The 15,186-nt window shown below is 43.2% G+C and overlaps 1 protein-coding gene across 1 annotated transcript; it reads left to right on the top strand.

The window, feature by feature from the left end:
- Positions 1–2,220: 2,220 nt before the first annotated feature.
- On the top strand, positions 2,221–6,018 carry LOC120528152 (protein S100-B-like). Its single transcript, XM_039752223.1, has 3 exons — positions 2,221–2,322; positions 4,132–4,282; positions 5,760–6,018. The coding sequence occupies exons 2-3, from the start codon at positions 4,136–4,138 to the stop codon at positions 5,925–5,927; spliced, it is 315 nt and encodes a 104-aa protein (XP_039608157.1). The 5' UTR covers positions 2,221–2,322; positions 4,132–4,135; the 3' UTR covers positions 5,928–6,018.
- The last annotated feature ends 9,168 nt before the right edge of the window (positions 6,019–15,186 follow it).

The following is a 15,186-nucleotide window of genomic DNA, read 5'->3' as shown; positions in this document are numbered from 1 at the left end:
GTAAGTAAGCTGTAAGGAATGAGCCTGCCAAATTTCAGGCTTCTACCTACACGGGAAGTTGGAGAATTAGTGATGAGTCAGTGAGTCAGTGAGTGAGTGAGTCAGTCAGTGAGGGCTTTGCCTTTTATTAGTATAGATTATGGGGAGCCAAACAGGCAATTACAATGATTTTCAGAATATATAAAGTCAGCGTTGGAATATATAAAGTCAAAACTTGAATGTATAAAGTCGGAGTCTGAATATATAAAGTCATTCCTGATTATATAAATTTAAAGTCAGATTATATTGATATTGATCGAAACGACTTAGGCACATTTTTAGTAAACTCAATGAATTCCTAATACAACGTAATGAAATAAGTTAACAAAAACTTCTTCAGAAAAATATATAAAAAAAAAAACACTGTTCACTTAATTTATTCAAAGTGATGTATGTGCTTGCCATTTTGAACACTATATTTATTTATTCTTTTTGTATGGGCACATTTTTGGACAAACCTCACAAGCCCGATTGTCGAAGTTTACCTTTCACTAGTACGAGTGAAATGACAAGCACAGAAATTAGAGAATATTTGATGGAACTGGACCATTTTATTTGTGAATTGTCCTAATTTGATATATTTGGGAATGATTTTACGGTATATATTCCTATGCTGGCTTTATATATTCAAAAATGACTTTATATATTCTGACGCTGACTTTATATAATCAGGCTTTGACATAATATATAATCAGGAATGATTTTATATATTCTGACGATGACTTTATATATTCAGGAATTACTTGATATATTCAGGAGTGACTTTATATATTTGGGAATGACTTTATATATTCGGGAAGGACTTTATATATTCAGTAATGACTTTATATATTCAGGAATTCCTTTATTTATTCCGACGCTGACTTTATATAATCAGGTTTTGGTATTATATATTCAGAACATTGACTTTATATATTCCAAAAATTATTTTAATTGCCTGTTTGGCACCCCATAATATATATATATATATATATATATATATATATATATATATAGTGTGGGTTGGTGTGTGTGCAACAATTGAACTCATTAATTGAAGTGCTTTGGTGTTTCAACCTGGTTTACATTGATGAATAACACATTCTACCATATAATCTGGGCAAGGCCAGATTAAGACCCCCACTGACCATTGGGAGACAGGTGTTCGATCTGCTCCTGAAGCTGAGAATATTGCAGATAATTCATTCAGTGGCTTGACCTCATGGAACAGCTGATCTACTGCACAGCGTTACAATCCAATGTGTAGATAAGGACCCCCGTTGTAACAATACACACTCAATGTAGAGGTCGTGTCAATGCAGGTAGTCTGTTCGACAACCCTGGTCAACCAGCATTGAAGAATTTGCTTCTGTATAATGGCTGAAAAAGCAGGCAACCACAATGCCAAGGCAATATTTTCTGTACAGCCTCTAAACTTTGTGTTAACTAACACAGCGATTTAGTTGATGAGAATATTTTCCGATAATGACTTCATGCTTAAAGTTCATAATAAATCCTCTGACTGCTCATTCGCTAAGACTAATTTGCACACTGACTATAAATCAGTCTGTCTCATGCAATAAAACAGAACTTATACACAGTTTTGCAGCTGCATTCATTTGTTATGTAGATTGCACTGAAACATGCTGGAGGTACAACTAGGCACGTAATTCAAAATCCACCCAGGTTAAGAGGAAAAAAATAAGTGCTGCAAGTGTGGTTAGTTTTGAATATTGACAGTGACTGCATTTCAAGGTGACCAGCATGATGACGCAGTGGTTAGTGAGTTCTGGGTTCAACTTGCAGTGGGGCCCTGTCACAGTGGGTTTTTCCTGTCTCACCTCAAAGGCTTCTTATTAGTTGGCATCTCTAAATTAGCCCAGGGTAACAGTATGCTCTGCATGGACACACACTCAGTCTGCAGTTTGCCCCTGCATTGATCTCAAAGCAGGGTGGATTGGTTTGAGCTGCCTGAACTGGTAAGTAGAAAGTGGGTTGAGGGATTTTTGTTTTTCTGAAATGGGCGGTGTGGGCTTCTCCTTTTGTAATCTTCCCTGTAATGGAGTTCTGCATGCTTCATTATATTCATGCTCAATGTACTAAAAAGCCAACACCCTTCTTGTGTTAGTCACTTGGTCACTCGTTCAACAAGTCCCTCCTCGCATCATCAGCGCAGGCAGATCAAAGGGGTGGGTAAAGGGATGGGCAATAAGGTGTTCATTTTGAATAAAAGCCAACTATGGGCTTAAATTCCTACAACTAACACTTTCTCCACCCTTGTGATTGTTTCTGGATTATATTTAGGTAAGTGGAATTGTACTTCAAAAAAAACTTTTTTTTTTTTTTTGCTGAGCAATTAAAAAGAAATATTCTGTTTCAACATGCTGTAGCTTTTAGTGTGCCTCAACGTTTTTTTTTTTTCTTCCATTTGACACGGTAATGTTACTTAACTCTTTGTGTGTAAAGTGAGCCGAGGACTTTTCCCCTACTGAAACAATACCATCCCAACATACGGTGTTAGCCTCCAGGTGGGCAAGTCTTCCTTGTGCAATTAATGGTTGTGCAGTTTGCCTGACAATTAGGGCGGAGTCCTGTATAAAAGTAAAGCATTGTTCTACAGCAATGTACATAATTTGTACATAAAATCTGACACGGCGTACACATACCAACCAGAATGTGCAGATGCTATTGCTTGCAAGAATAAGCTTCCTGGCCCATGACAAATAATTAAGCATAGATTTCTTGAAATGTTCTCTGACACCTGTTCAATATTTTCTATAAAATATTTTAATAATCCCTCTATTGACATTTCAAGAACTATATGTGTAAAGCTGTTTTTGTTTCTATTGAGTTGGCACTTTCTTCATCTAACAAATTCAGTTTGCTTAATGTTTTTTTACGAATGTGTGCCTGACTGTGGCAGAAATTGTTGTAGAATGAGTGGGGCTTAAAGCAGCTTACCTGTTCTAAACAACTCTACTCTTGGTCCAAAAGGGTCCGAAAGGCGAGTGCCTAACAGCAGAGATGCCAAAAGTCACACTCAGTGTTTCATTTCTGCAATATGAGTGAACAATATATTTGAGGGTCTTCATACCCAATAATTTAGAATTGGCTTTTATTTACACGTTTGTGGATGTGTGTGCGTGCCCTGCGGTGGGCTGGCACCCTGCCCAGGGTTTGTTTCCTGCCTTGCACCCTGTGTTGGTTGGGATTGGCTCCAGCAGACCCCCGTGACCCTGTAGTTAGGATGTAGTGGGTTGGTTGATGGATTGGTGAATGGATGGATAGTTACCAGAAGCTTCCTCATCCAAAAGGCTTGGTGTCCCTGCAGCCATATCCTGGAAATTGAAGCACAAGCCCATTAAATGGCACTCTTGGTCAGTGTCCCAATCAGCTTCACCGTGTGTCTTTACAAGTAAACTGGAATCCATGGTGGGGAACTTCACCCAAGATACCGTGTTAACTACTGCAGTAGCAGTGCCAGAAGGTTTTCAGTTTTGGTGGTTATTTAAAAAAAATTCAGCCTACATCTTTGATTATGTGATGTGAAATGCTGTTATAAAATATGTACAAATCTGGCTGTTTAAAGTGTCAGCTATTTAAAGATAAAAGAAATAAATCTTCATACACTAACATGAGTGCAGTAGACTATCCAATAAAAGTACTTAAATGAAGTTTAGAAATAAAACAGTGATTCAAACTACAATACAATTCATACATCTAACAAGCTCTTGCTGTTTTCCTTTTCCTAAAGAACTATTTATTTATTTTCTCACTATTCATAGAGAAATCAGTAGGAAGGTAGAAAATACAAATATCTGGGACCAACTGCAGTAGCTGCCGCTAACAATGTATATTTTACATTAAGAAAACAGCAAAAATTAAAGAACAACACAAATGCAACGACACAGTGAAGTCACTACATTGTTTGAATATGGTAAGAGTGCAGGGGGCTGCAGCCTAAGCCAGCGGCGTTTAGAAGGACAGAAAGTTTTGAAAAGGCACCAGAGGCTTGGCATTCACCTCTCAAAAGGTCCTGCATCTGCACACCTTGCCCGCAGCGTCATACCTGAAGGAAATTTCGCTAACTTGTTTCTTTGTATTGTGTGGCAGCATAATGGCAAACAAACCAACTCTGCCAGATGCCCTTGCAGTCATGGTGGACATTTTTCACGAATACGCAAGCAAGGAAGGAAATGCACATTCACTGAATAAAGGAGAGTTTAAAGCCTTGATCAATTCACAGTTCCCACATGTGTTTGAGGTAAGTGCTAAATGGAAAAGCAATGAGTGTTTTGCAATGGCTAACTAAAACTATACTTATGTTTAATGTGCTTAAAAGTTTAACCATTTAACAGAGTTTGCAGAACATGCTGTCATTTTCCAAGTGTAACTGTAAGCCCTGCGTTGAAGTGATGCTTATTAAAATCTCTCTGGATCATAACTTTTTAGGACAGAACCAGCTTTTTCCATCAATCCATCCCACTACATCCTAACTACAGGGTCACTGCTGGAGCCAATCTCAGCCAACACAGGTTTCAAGCCCAACGTGGGACACACACACCAAGGACAAGTTAGAATCACCAATGCACCTAACCTGCATGTCTTTGAGAGGAAACCCACACAGACACAGGGAGAACGTGCAATGCATGGAAGCGAACCCAGGTCTCCTTACTGCGAGGCAGCAGCACTACCCACTGCGCCACCGCGCCACCGTGCCACCCAGAAGTACCTTTTTGACATTGCATTATAATATTACTACCACAAACACAAAAGAGAACAGAAAGGGCATTAGCCCAGCATACACGTCAAGAAAGTAGAATTATGGTTCACTTCAAGTCAGCCTGGTTTTTCTAGTTTTCAAATTATCATACATGCAGGAACTCCTGCCCCCAGCATTCATTTGCAGTTCATATCATCCTCTGGGGGATCATTTCTCTCACATCTGTAAGTCAACTGGACACATGGCTCCTCATTCCCTGTTTTGAGATGAACATTTCCAGTTTGACCTGGAGGCTTTCTAAATGGTGTCCAAAACTGCTTTTAAGATTTCTGGTTAACTGCTAGTTGCTAGTTTGAATAAAAATTGTGCGGCTGAACCAACCCGGTGCATTTGAGATACCACTTCTTTATGTTTTGCATTTTGGAGGCGGTATTACAATGTGAAGGGAATTATGTTTTCTTCTGACAGATGAATGGTGAATGTCAAAAGAAAAAATAGTTTGGATGTTTAAAAAAAATGTGGAGCATTGATGAGGAAAGTAATGCCAATGGAAAGTAAACATTAAAACAAGAGAAAACACTCCCTAATCTGTCAAGGAAGTTCTGAGATACAAAAAACAAAATTGATATTGACTTTCATACATTTACTTTTTTCTTTAACATAACCCTAAAATGAAATGTCCCCACTACAGACACAGTTTAGTGACTGGGTAGACGCAATTCCAGGATGCCTCAGTATAGAAGGTTTAACACACAATGGTCAATCGACCATTTCAATAAGTGCATTTAGGGAATCCACCCACACGGTATATAATGTGTATCTCTGTTGCTGAACCTGTAATTCAGGTTTCCTAACACAATAGGATAGTTAATGCAAAATATCAGAATAGTGTTGTGAAACAGATCAAAATTATAATGTGTCTTGGAGTACTCCAGATAGTTACTGTATATGAAACACCAATGGTAAATATCCAACAGTGATTCTAAAAAAGAATATGTTTACTCTGTCTGTTTTACAGAATTCTACAGACAAAGAAGGAATACAGAAACTCATGAATAATCTGGATAGTGACAGGAGTGGTGAAATTGATTTCTCAGAGTACATGACCTTCCTAGCCTCATTGGCAGTAATGTGCAATGAACACCTTCTTGAAAGCAAGAAAGGGTGCCAGAAGCCATGCAAGTAAATGAAAAACAATACAAAGTATTCCTTTTTCAGCTGTTTTGTATTTTGATAATCATTAATAAGAAATTCAAATAAAAGGCCATTATAACTTCTGAAGTGTGAATTTGTTTTCTTTCAAATATCAGATCATATTGGACTCTAACGGTGTGCACATCAAGTTATGTTAGTGCAGCTTTACCTCCTCCTATGATAACAAAACTCACAATTTCTTTCAAGCTTATGCATTACAAGGAATAACATCTGAGATAATGAGATGAACATCTTCCCCCAGAGCTCTTGAGAATATGACATTGAGAGGCTGGTCTTCTTTCCTAATCCCAGAAATAAAAAAGACACTTTGCCTAAACAGGACACTTATACTGGTCAATAAGACTGCTATATACTGTAATAAGAGAGTGCAATAAACACTGAGAAAGTTCATTCATTGCTGACCACACATTATAGTATTTAAATAAATGGTGCTGAAGGTGATTCCTTTTTGTCTGCCCAGGATGATGCAAATGTGTTGTAGCAAACAGATTAAATGATGAATTCAGATTTGATATGTCCAATTATATTCCAATGGTTCAGTTTCATCAAAATATATTTAATATTGCTGCTTAAAGTTGTCAATGTCTCAAAGTGGTTTTCAAAGCTTTCAAGATAAGAATTCGTCATCCAACCCACTATATCCTAACTACAGGGTCACGGGAGCCAATCTCAGTCAACACAGGGCCCAAGGCAGGAAACAAACCCTGGGCAGGGCACACACACAGGACAATTTAGAATCGCCATTGCACCTATCTTGCACGTCTTTGGACTGTTGGAAGAAACCGGAGCACCCGGAGGAAACCCACACAGCCACAGGGAGAACATGCAAACTCCACGAAGGGGGGGACCCGGGAAGCAAACCCAGGTCTCCTCACTGCAAGGCAGCAGCACTACCCACTGCGCCACCATGCCACCTGATAAGAATTCAAGAAAAAATGAAATGAATAAACTTTCTAGATAGTACTAAATTAATGGTATTACAGAAAAGAAAGCATAATGGAAACATTTAAGCAAGGACAATAAAGAAAAAATAGATTTTATCATGAATCATCAAGTATGAAAACATTAGATAGTTCATGAATGTTTTTTTACTTCTGCTTCCATCTTGGGTTCTTATTCCACTATAGAATCCATTCAGCAGTGTCAGGTGCAAGGTAAGAGCAAGCAATGGGCCTGTCACAGGGCACACTCACCCATCCACCAACAATCAGTTATAAATGGCCAGTGCTCTCTCTCTAATTCACCTAAAAAAGTTTACAGAATGTGAAAAGATAGTGACATACTCAGATAAAGCGTACAAGATCATATGGAGATTGTGCAAGCTGTATATACAGTAGTGACTAGACTAGGAAACAGATGGCAGTCATTCGAGATGTAAGGCTGACCACTGTAACACCTCATTACAGCAGTTGGTACAGTTTAGGAGGGTTCTTCGCAAGACCTGACACAGATGCCCAAGACAAATAAAAATGAAAAGGCTTTGCTGAGTCCCATCACATAACACATGTAGTACAAAAGGGGGAATTCTGCTAGGCTTTTGTGACATACCAGGCCTGTTAAGAAAGCAGATTTAAAAGGGATGCTGACATCCAGCTGTGTCTTCCCCCACTTGCATTCAAAACTAAGTGACTGAACTCCATCTTGTACTAGGATCTCCCTGGACTTCATTTAATTACAAAGGTATAAATCAGAGTTGCACTGATATCTAAGATAGACAGAAGAACTCACCTATTAGAAAATACTTTGATCCAATCAGAAGAAGGTTTCATCAGTCCCTTAAAAGTCTTTGCACCATCCTAAACAAGCTCTTTGGGATATTGGACACTTGCTGAACTACCTGAGGATTCTCTTGGGGTACCCTTTCCAGAATTCTCTCAGAGATGAGGAAATACATAAAATGACCTTGTGAAACCTGGTCTCTGAATCCTAAGAAGTTATGAGCCACCCTCTCCACGAGAAGCTGAAAAGGTGAACTTCTCCTCCCTTTGTGAACCTGCAGCTGAGACCCAATTTGTGAAATTCAGGCTGTGATAGTAGCTTGACAAGGATGAGAAGCCATTACTTCAAGAAGGGAACTTCAGCATGTAAACTCATGGGCCAGAATGAGCAATGCTGATTCCTTATGAAGTGGCCAAAGACAGCAGAAAGCAAGCTGAGGAAGGAGCAGCACATCACTGACTGGTATCATACAGCAAAGAGAAAGAGTGCACTCCAACGCATGAAGATTTTTCCGCATGAAGTCAAAGCAACGACAAAGCAGCAACTCCACACAACAGCAGACGTCATCTATAAAGACTTGATATGGTAAAACTATTTACCTGTGCCAAGATAAAGTAAAACTCTAAATACCTAAAAGTAGAACTATGTATAAGTTGCTTCTGTTCCTATATTGCTTCTATAATCCTTGTGTTATATTATTCTGTTTCTTGACATGATTGGGATTTAGCTACCTCGATATAAGTCTAAAGGTCGAAGACTCAAACCCTACAACAGAGAAAGTTAACGTAAATAAAGTAGGAGCCTTGCTGATGTATTTGATTATAATTACTGGTATTTGCCAAAGGCAAAACTGATAATTAATTAAAATTTATTTTCCAAAATCCCTCATTATTATGGTGTCCTTCTGGGTGGACATCTAATTATTTATTAATCATAAAAAATCCTACACATATAACTTTAAACCAAGCTCTGCTTCACAATTATTGAGTTACAGAATAGGTGCAGGAGTTTAATATTGTTTACAACCCAATCCCATATTGGATGAGGTTGGGATAATTCATAAATCTATGACATTTCACAGCACATTTCCACCACAGTTTACCTTTTATATCCCAAAGATGTACATTAGGTTTACCGACAACAGCAACTTGGCCCGTTATGATTTAGTGTCCATGAATGTTCAGGGATGCTCTGTCTGGGGTTGGTATCTGCCATGTGCCTAATGCTGTCAGCACAGACCCTGCCTTACAGATATGAATTGGGGGAAATCAGTGTAGGTAAAGGATTTTTCCAAGGATCTGAGAAATTATTGTTTCAGAGTAATAGCAACTAGGTTACAGTAATTTGTTAACTTTGGTATTTCTAGCTTGTGGCTTTGCACATTTTCTATGTCATGCTGTGTTGTTCTCTGTGTTCTGTGCCTTCAGGCACGGTTGTGCATGTCTGGCTGACACCTACCTCAAAATTGAACTTCTTTGGATATGCTCTTTGGAATAACACCCTAGCCAGGATCGATTCTTACCTTCTTTCTGATCCTGCTGGGTTATGCTCCAACTTCTGAAATAAAATTAGCAAGGTCACAAGATGGATGGAATTCCAATCTGTGTCTGGGTCAGGTAAGTATGCATTTTCACCAGCTCCTCAGCTTTCTGTCCACTTCCTAAACAGCTGCTCTTGAGTGAATTAGTGTCTCTGAATTATCCCAGATGTTTGACTAACCTGTGATGTGCTAGTACCATCTTCATCCCACGTTCACATAATGGACTCTCACTGTGAACCCTGATATGAATACTGCATTTAGTTTCCATTGTGAATGGGTATTGTCTTTGCTTCCTACAGGAGATCTGGACTTCTACTAAATAATTTCAATAATTGTGGTAATGTGCAGTCCATGGTAATACCAACACTAGTGGTGGCTGGTGAAAAAAATTTGGAAGGGGACTGCGATTTTGGAGGGTCAAACTGAAGCTTGCACTTCATAGCTCAGGAGAAAAGAAAAGAAAAAACACTGTAAGAAGAGGAGACCAGAGACGTAGAAAGGTTTGGGGCAGCCACCCGTTTAATGTGGTTTCCCGGCTGCAAAAGTCTTTGAGGCATTGTTAAACAGTTTGTTACACAACAGAGTCCAAAACAGAACTGCCTGCCTAAGCAATGGCAGTGAGCTTTATAGCACAGAGGGCGGAAATGATGTCGTCCTCTGGGCCGGAACTGGAAGTGACCTCATCCTTGGGGCCGGAACCGGAAGTGACCTCATTCTTGGGGCCGGAAGTGAGGTGTCCTTCCTGGAAATGGTGGCTCCTGGTGGGATTTCCCAGGTAAGACCTGCAGAGAACTCAGAAAGAGCGTCAGTGCACCCGCCCCTGGGCAGATGTATAAACAGTATTTCCTAAGCCCTTCAGCTGCTTCCCATGCACACGTGTGTGACAAGACTCCCCCCTCAGCCCAGACCCGTGGGTCGGGCGACCTGCACCGAGAGGTCGTGGGCCGGGAGAGGGCATCGGCGTTGGCATGAAGAGACCCCTGTCGATGAACGAGCGTATACTTGTATTGCTGCAGATCAAGAAACCACCTCGTGACCCGTGGATTCGACTCCCTGTGAAGGGCCATCCACTTCAGAGGTGCATGATCCGTCACCAGAGTGAACACGCGACCCAAGAGGTAGTACCGCAGCTGAGTTACCGCCCATTTGATCGCCAGAGCCTCTTTCTCCACCGCCGCGTACCTGGTCTCCCTGTCCAACAGTTTCCGGCTCAGGTACATAACGGGGTGTTCAACACCGTCGGCGCTTTGGCTCAACACGGCACCCAAGCCTGTGTCCGGCGTCCGTCTGGAGGATAAAGGGAGAGAGAAGTTAGGGGAGATCAAGATAGGTGCTGAAGTCAGAGCCCTTTTAAGTCACTGAATGCAGCCCCGCTTTATCAGACCATACCACCGTATTAGGAGCTCTTTTCTTTGTCAAATCGGTCAAGGCGCTCTCTCGGAGAGGCGAGGCACAAACCCGGCGGTAGTACCCGGCCAAACCGAGAAAGGATTGGACTTGCCGCTTGGTTTGCGGACGGGCCAGGCCATTATGGCTTGCAACTTGGAACACTGTGGCCTCACAGTACCCCGACCCACTAGGTAGCCCAAATATTTGGCTTCCCTCAATCCAAAGAAACATTTCTTGGGGTTGATTCGAGCCCGCCTCTCCCAGTGTCCGTAATACTGCTGTGACCTGCTGTATGTGTTCCTTCCAGGTGCTGGAATAAATGACACGTCATCCAGATAGGCAGCACAGAGCGAGTTATGGGGCGGAGCACTTTGTCCACCAGGCGCTGAAAAGTCGCAGGCCCGTGTAACCGAATGGAAGGACACGATACTGCCAGTGTCCGCTAGGAGTGCTAAGCGGTTTTTCCTTCGGACTCCGTTAAAGGAACCTGCCAGTACCCTTTGTCATGTCAAGTGTAGTCAAGAATTTGGCTGGTCCCAGTCTCGAGGAGGTCATCCACGCGAGGCATGGGATAAGCATCAATCTGGAAACTTGGTTAAGCCGGCGGAAGTCATTGCAAAACCTCCAACTGCCGTCAGGCTTAGCAATCAAGGCGATGGGACTGGACCAGGGACTACTACTTTCCTCGATTACTCCTAGTGCCAGCATTCGCGATTTCCAGTTCCACTTCTACTTTCTTTGCCTCCGGAGTCTGTAGGGTCGCTCACGGACGATCACCCCGGTCAGTCAATATGTCATGCGCAATCAGAGAGGTCCGACCGGGTTTTCACTTACCACCTCTGGGACAGAGCGGATAGCTGCTTGAGCTCTTGTTTCTGCCTGGGGATAGCTGCTCGCCGAAATTAAGGGAACTTACTTCAGCGAAGAGAGCAGGGCTGTCGGAGGAGGGATCGGGACCCTCTCCTTCCACGGTTTCAGCAGGTTTACATGATATATTCGCTCAGCTGGTCGGCGATTGGGCTGTTTCACCAAATAGTCAACCAATCCCTTCCTTTCCTTAATTTCGTAGGGGCCTAGCCAATGGGCGAGCAGTTTAGAGTGAGAAGTTGGTACCAATACCATGGCGCGATCCCGGTTGGAACTCCGGAGAGTCGTGCCACGGTCATAAAGGCGGGCCTGTGCTGATTGCCTCCTCTATATGACTTTTAGAATCGGTCTTATTGCATCAAATCTACGCGCAATTGGGCGATATATTCCAAAATATTAGTGGAGGGCTGTGCCTCCCTTCCCAGCCCTCTTTTAAAATATCCAATAAACCCGGGGTTGTCTTCCGTACAGTAATTCAAATGGAGAGAACCCGTAGAGGCTGAGGAACTTCCGATATGCAAAGAGGACAAGGGGAGGAGTTGGTCCCAATCCCTCCCATCCTTGCTGACTACCTTCGTAGCATTTGCTTGAGAGTTTGATTAAATCTCTCCACTAGGCCATCGGTTTGAGGATGATACACCAGGTCTTTAAATGCTTTATTTTCAGTAACTTGGCAGTCTCCTTGAACGTTTCCGAGGTAAAAGGCGTTCCTTGGTCCGTCAGGACTTCTCTAGGAATGCCTACTCGCGAAAAGACTCCTACTAGTTCCCGTGCAATATTTTTTGTGGTAGCGGCGCAGCGAACGGCTTCAGGGAATCGGGTAGCATAATCCACGAGGACGAGTATATATTTATATCCTCGGGCTGAGGGTTCTAGGGGTCCTACTATGTCAACCCCAATCCTATCAAAGGAGACGTCAATAAGGGAAGGGGAACCAGAGGAGCACGGTCCTCCTAGGAATTTGCCGCAGTTGACATTCCGGACAGGAAACAAAAGCGGCGAACCTCCTCATTAATCCCGGCCAGAAAAAGCGGAGCTTAATTCGCTCTAATGTTTTATCGGGCGAGATGGCCTCCAAGAAGGTGGGAGTGTGCTAACTCGCAAACCTGCCGCCGGTAGGTCAGCGGGATTAGCAACAACTTCGGGACCTTCCCCTCATGTTCAGCGACCCGATACAACAAATCATTATCAACGACAAAGTGAGGTCCCTGTGGCATGGGCAAATGCGTGCGTTGGCGTTAACGAGAACCACTGCATTCTTTATGTGTTTCAGAGAGTCGTCATTCCACTGTTCTCTCTTGAAAGAAGCCGGCGTCGCTCTAAACTGAAAGTGCAACTCAGAGAGCGGGTCGGTCTGACCTCAAGGGCGGAGATTCCTCCTCGCTGCGGGCGCTAGTGGATGGCGTAGTAGCCTGCGACGGTCCGGGAGTGTCTTCGTCACTCTCTTGGCCTACCGCCCCACTCCCTGTCGGCTGATTACACGGTGTGGAAGCAACTTGAGATGAATCGTTGTCATCTATAACGAGGCCATAAGTTTTTCGGGGAATGCTTACTAAACTACCGCCGTTACTATCAGACCAGTCTCGCCCGAGGATTACGGGAAACGGAGGATCCGGATGCACCGCCACGGTAAGCTGTCGAAGGGTTCCTCCGAGACATACGTAACACCGGGCGGTATTGTATGTGCGGATATCTCCGTGTATACATTTTAGACTGGTCTTCTTTTTAATCCACTGTTGCGGTAGAATAAAGCGGCGAAGCAACGACAGACACGTTACTGCGGAATCGAACAGCGCTGTTATCTTATGTCCATTAATAAGAAGCTCCCCGTATGTTTATCCGCCAGGGGATTGCTAAGGGCACACAAACAACCCGCCATTGTCCCCTACGGTCCGCCTTGTTCCCGACAGGTCGCAAGCCAGGCGGCCCGGCGACTTCGGAACAGGCTCTGGATTGCGTGGAAGGGACTGCTTTAGTAGGACATAGCTCCCGGGTAGTCCACAGAGCGGCTGTTCTGCCTTCCCAGGTTTCACAGCCGGCTTCTGGGTTTGCAAGGTTTGTAGCAGCTCGTCCATAGAATGGAATTCGCCCCAGGCCGGCTGGGCAAATTCCTGGGGTAGCTTTTAGCAGCAAAAACAGGCCACTTGCTGCACTATCTGTAGGGGTCAACTCGAATGGCGTAGCCACTCACCCACCTGTTGCCAGAGAGCCATAGCCTGCTCTGACAGCCCTTTGTTTGGGTTAAACTCCCAGTTTATTATTTCCTTCACCTGCCAGCCTGGGGACAACCCATCGTTAACAGGGACCTTGGTCCCGATGGGCAGCTCGGCTTTACTGCCAAGGAAAGCATACTGAGCCACTCGAGTGTGTTCCCCAGAAGCCAGCCCACGCCTGTGGGTCCCCTCTACCTTCTCCACGAGATGGGTGGTCAACCCCGGGTTATGCTCATGGAGCAGAGCCTGCACAGCGTCCTTCCTGACCCTCCGGCACTCCCTGCCCTGAAACTTCGGCCCGGTACTCACCCACCTGGTTCCATGAAAGTTCGTGTCCCGGGTTCATCGGGGACACCATCCTGCCGACTACGCCACTGTAAGAAGAGGAGACCAGAGACGTAGAAAGGTTTGGGGCAGCCACCCGTTTAATGCGGTTTCCCGGCTGCAAAAGTCTTTGAGGCATTGTTAAACAGTTTGTTACACAACAGAGTCCAAAACAGAACTGCCTGCCTAAGCAATGGCAGTGAGCTTTATAGCACAGAGGGCGGAAATGATGTCGTCCTCTGGGCGGAACTGGAAGTGACATCATCCTTGGGGCGGAACGGAAGTGACCTCATTCTTGGGGGCCGGAACCGGAAGTGAGGTGTCCTTCCTGGAAATGGCGGCTCCTGGTGGGGTTTTCCCGGGTAAGACCTGCAGAGAACTCAGAAAGAGCGTCAGTGCACCCCGCCCCCCCCTGGGCAGATGTATAAACAGTATTTCCTAAGCCCTTCAGCTGCTTCCCATGCACACGTGTGTGACAACACATACACAAACTGTAATGATGTCTACACACAGAGCACTTTGAGTAGTGAGAAAAGCTCTATATACAGTAAATGTAAAGAATTATTATTATTATTAATAATTGTAGTAGTAGTATTAGCGTAGCCAAAAATTTGTTGGTGGGTGGGCATATATGAAACTAGGTGGGCGAATAAAACGAGGGGGATACTCTAATAAAACCCTGCTCAGTAATGCACACGTTGGAAGATGCACACAAATTCAAAGACGTAGCCGTTAATAATACAAATCTACTCTTCTTGGCTAATATACGTAAGAAGAAAACTAAAAGTATGACCTTACAATGATGCAAAAAAAAAAAAAACAAGCAAACATTTAACTGGCATGTTTAACCTAAACTATAGACACCAATAACAACAACAACAACATTTATTTATATAGCACATTTTCATACAAACAGTAGCTCAAAGTGCTTTACGTATTAAAGAATAGAAAAATGAAAGACACAATTATAAAACAAAATAAATCAACATTAACATCGAATAAGAGTAAGGTTCAATGGCCAGGGGGGACAGAAAAAACAAAAAACTCCAGACAGCTGGAGAAAAAATAAAATCTGTAGGGATTCCAGACCATGAGACCGCCCAGTCCCCTCTGGGCATTCTACCTAATATAAATGAAACAGTCCTCTTTGGATTTAGGATTCTCACGGAAGGGCTTGA

This window comes from Polypterus senegalus, chromosome 1, assembly GCF_016835505.1.
Source record: "Polypterus senegalus isolate Bchr_013 chromosome 1, ASM1683550v1, whole genome shotgun sequence".
In the NCBI taxonomy this organism is placed as follows: Eukaryota; Metazoa; Chordata; class Cladistia; order Polypteriformes; family Polypteridae; genus Polypterus; species Polypterus senegalus.
Note: the sequence above shows the minus strand (reverse complement) of the source record. Positions and strands in the feature narration are given on the sequence as shown.

What these genes read in the sequence shown, in the direction of transcription:
- LOC120528152 (XM_039752223.1), top strand. Translation starts at nt 4,136, where the DNA reads ATGGCAAACAAACCAACTCTGCCAGATGCCCTTGCAGTCATGGTGGAC. An exon ending in AGTTCCCACATGTGTTTGAG is followed by an intron (nt 4,283 to 5,759) that starts GTAAGTGCTAAA and finishes TCTGTTTTACAG; the next exon opens with AATTCTACAGACAAAGAAGG.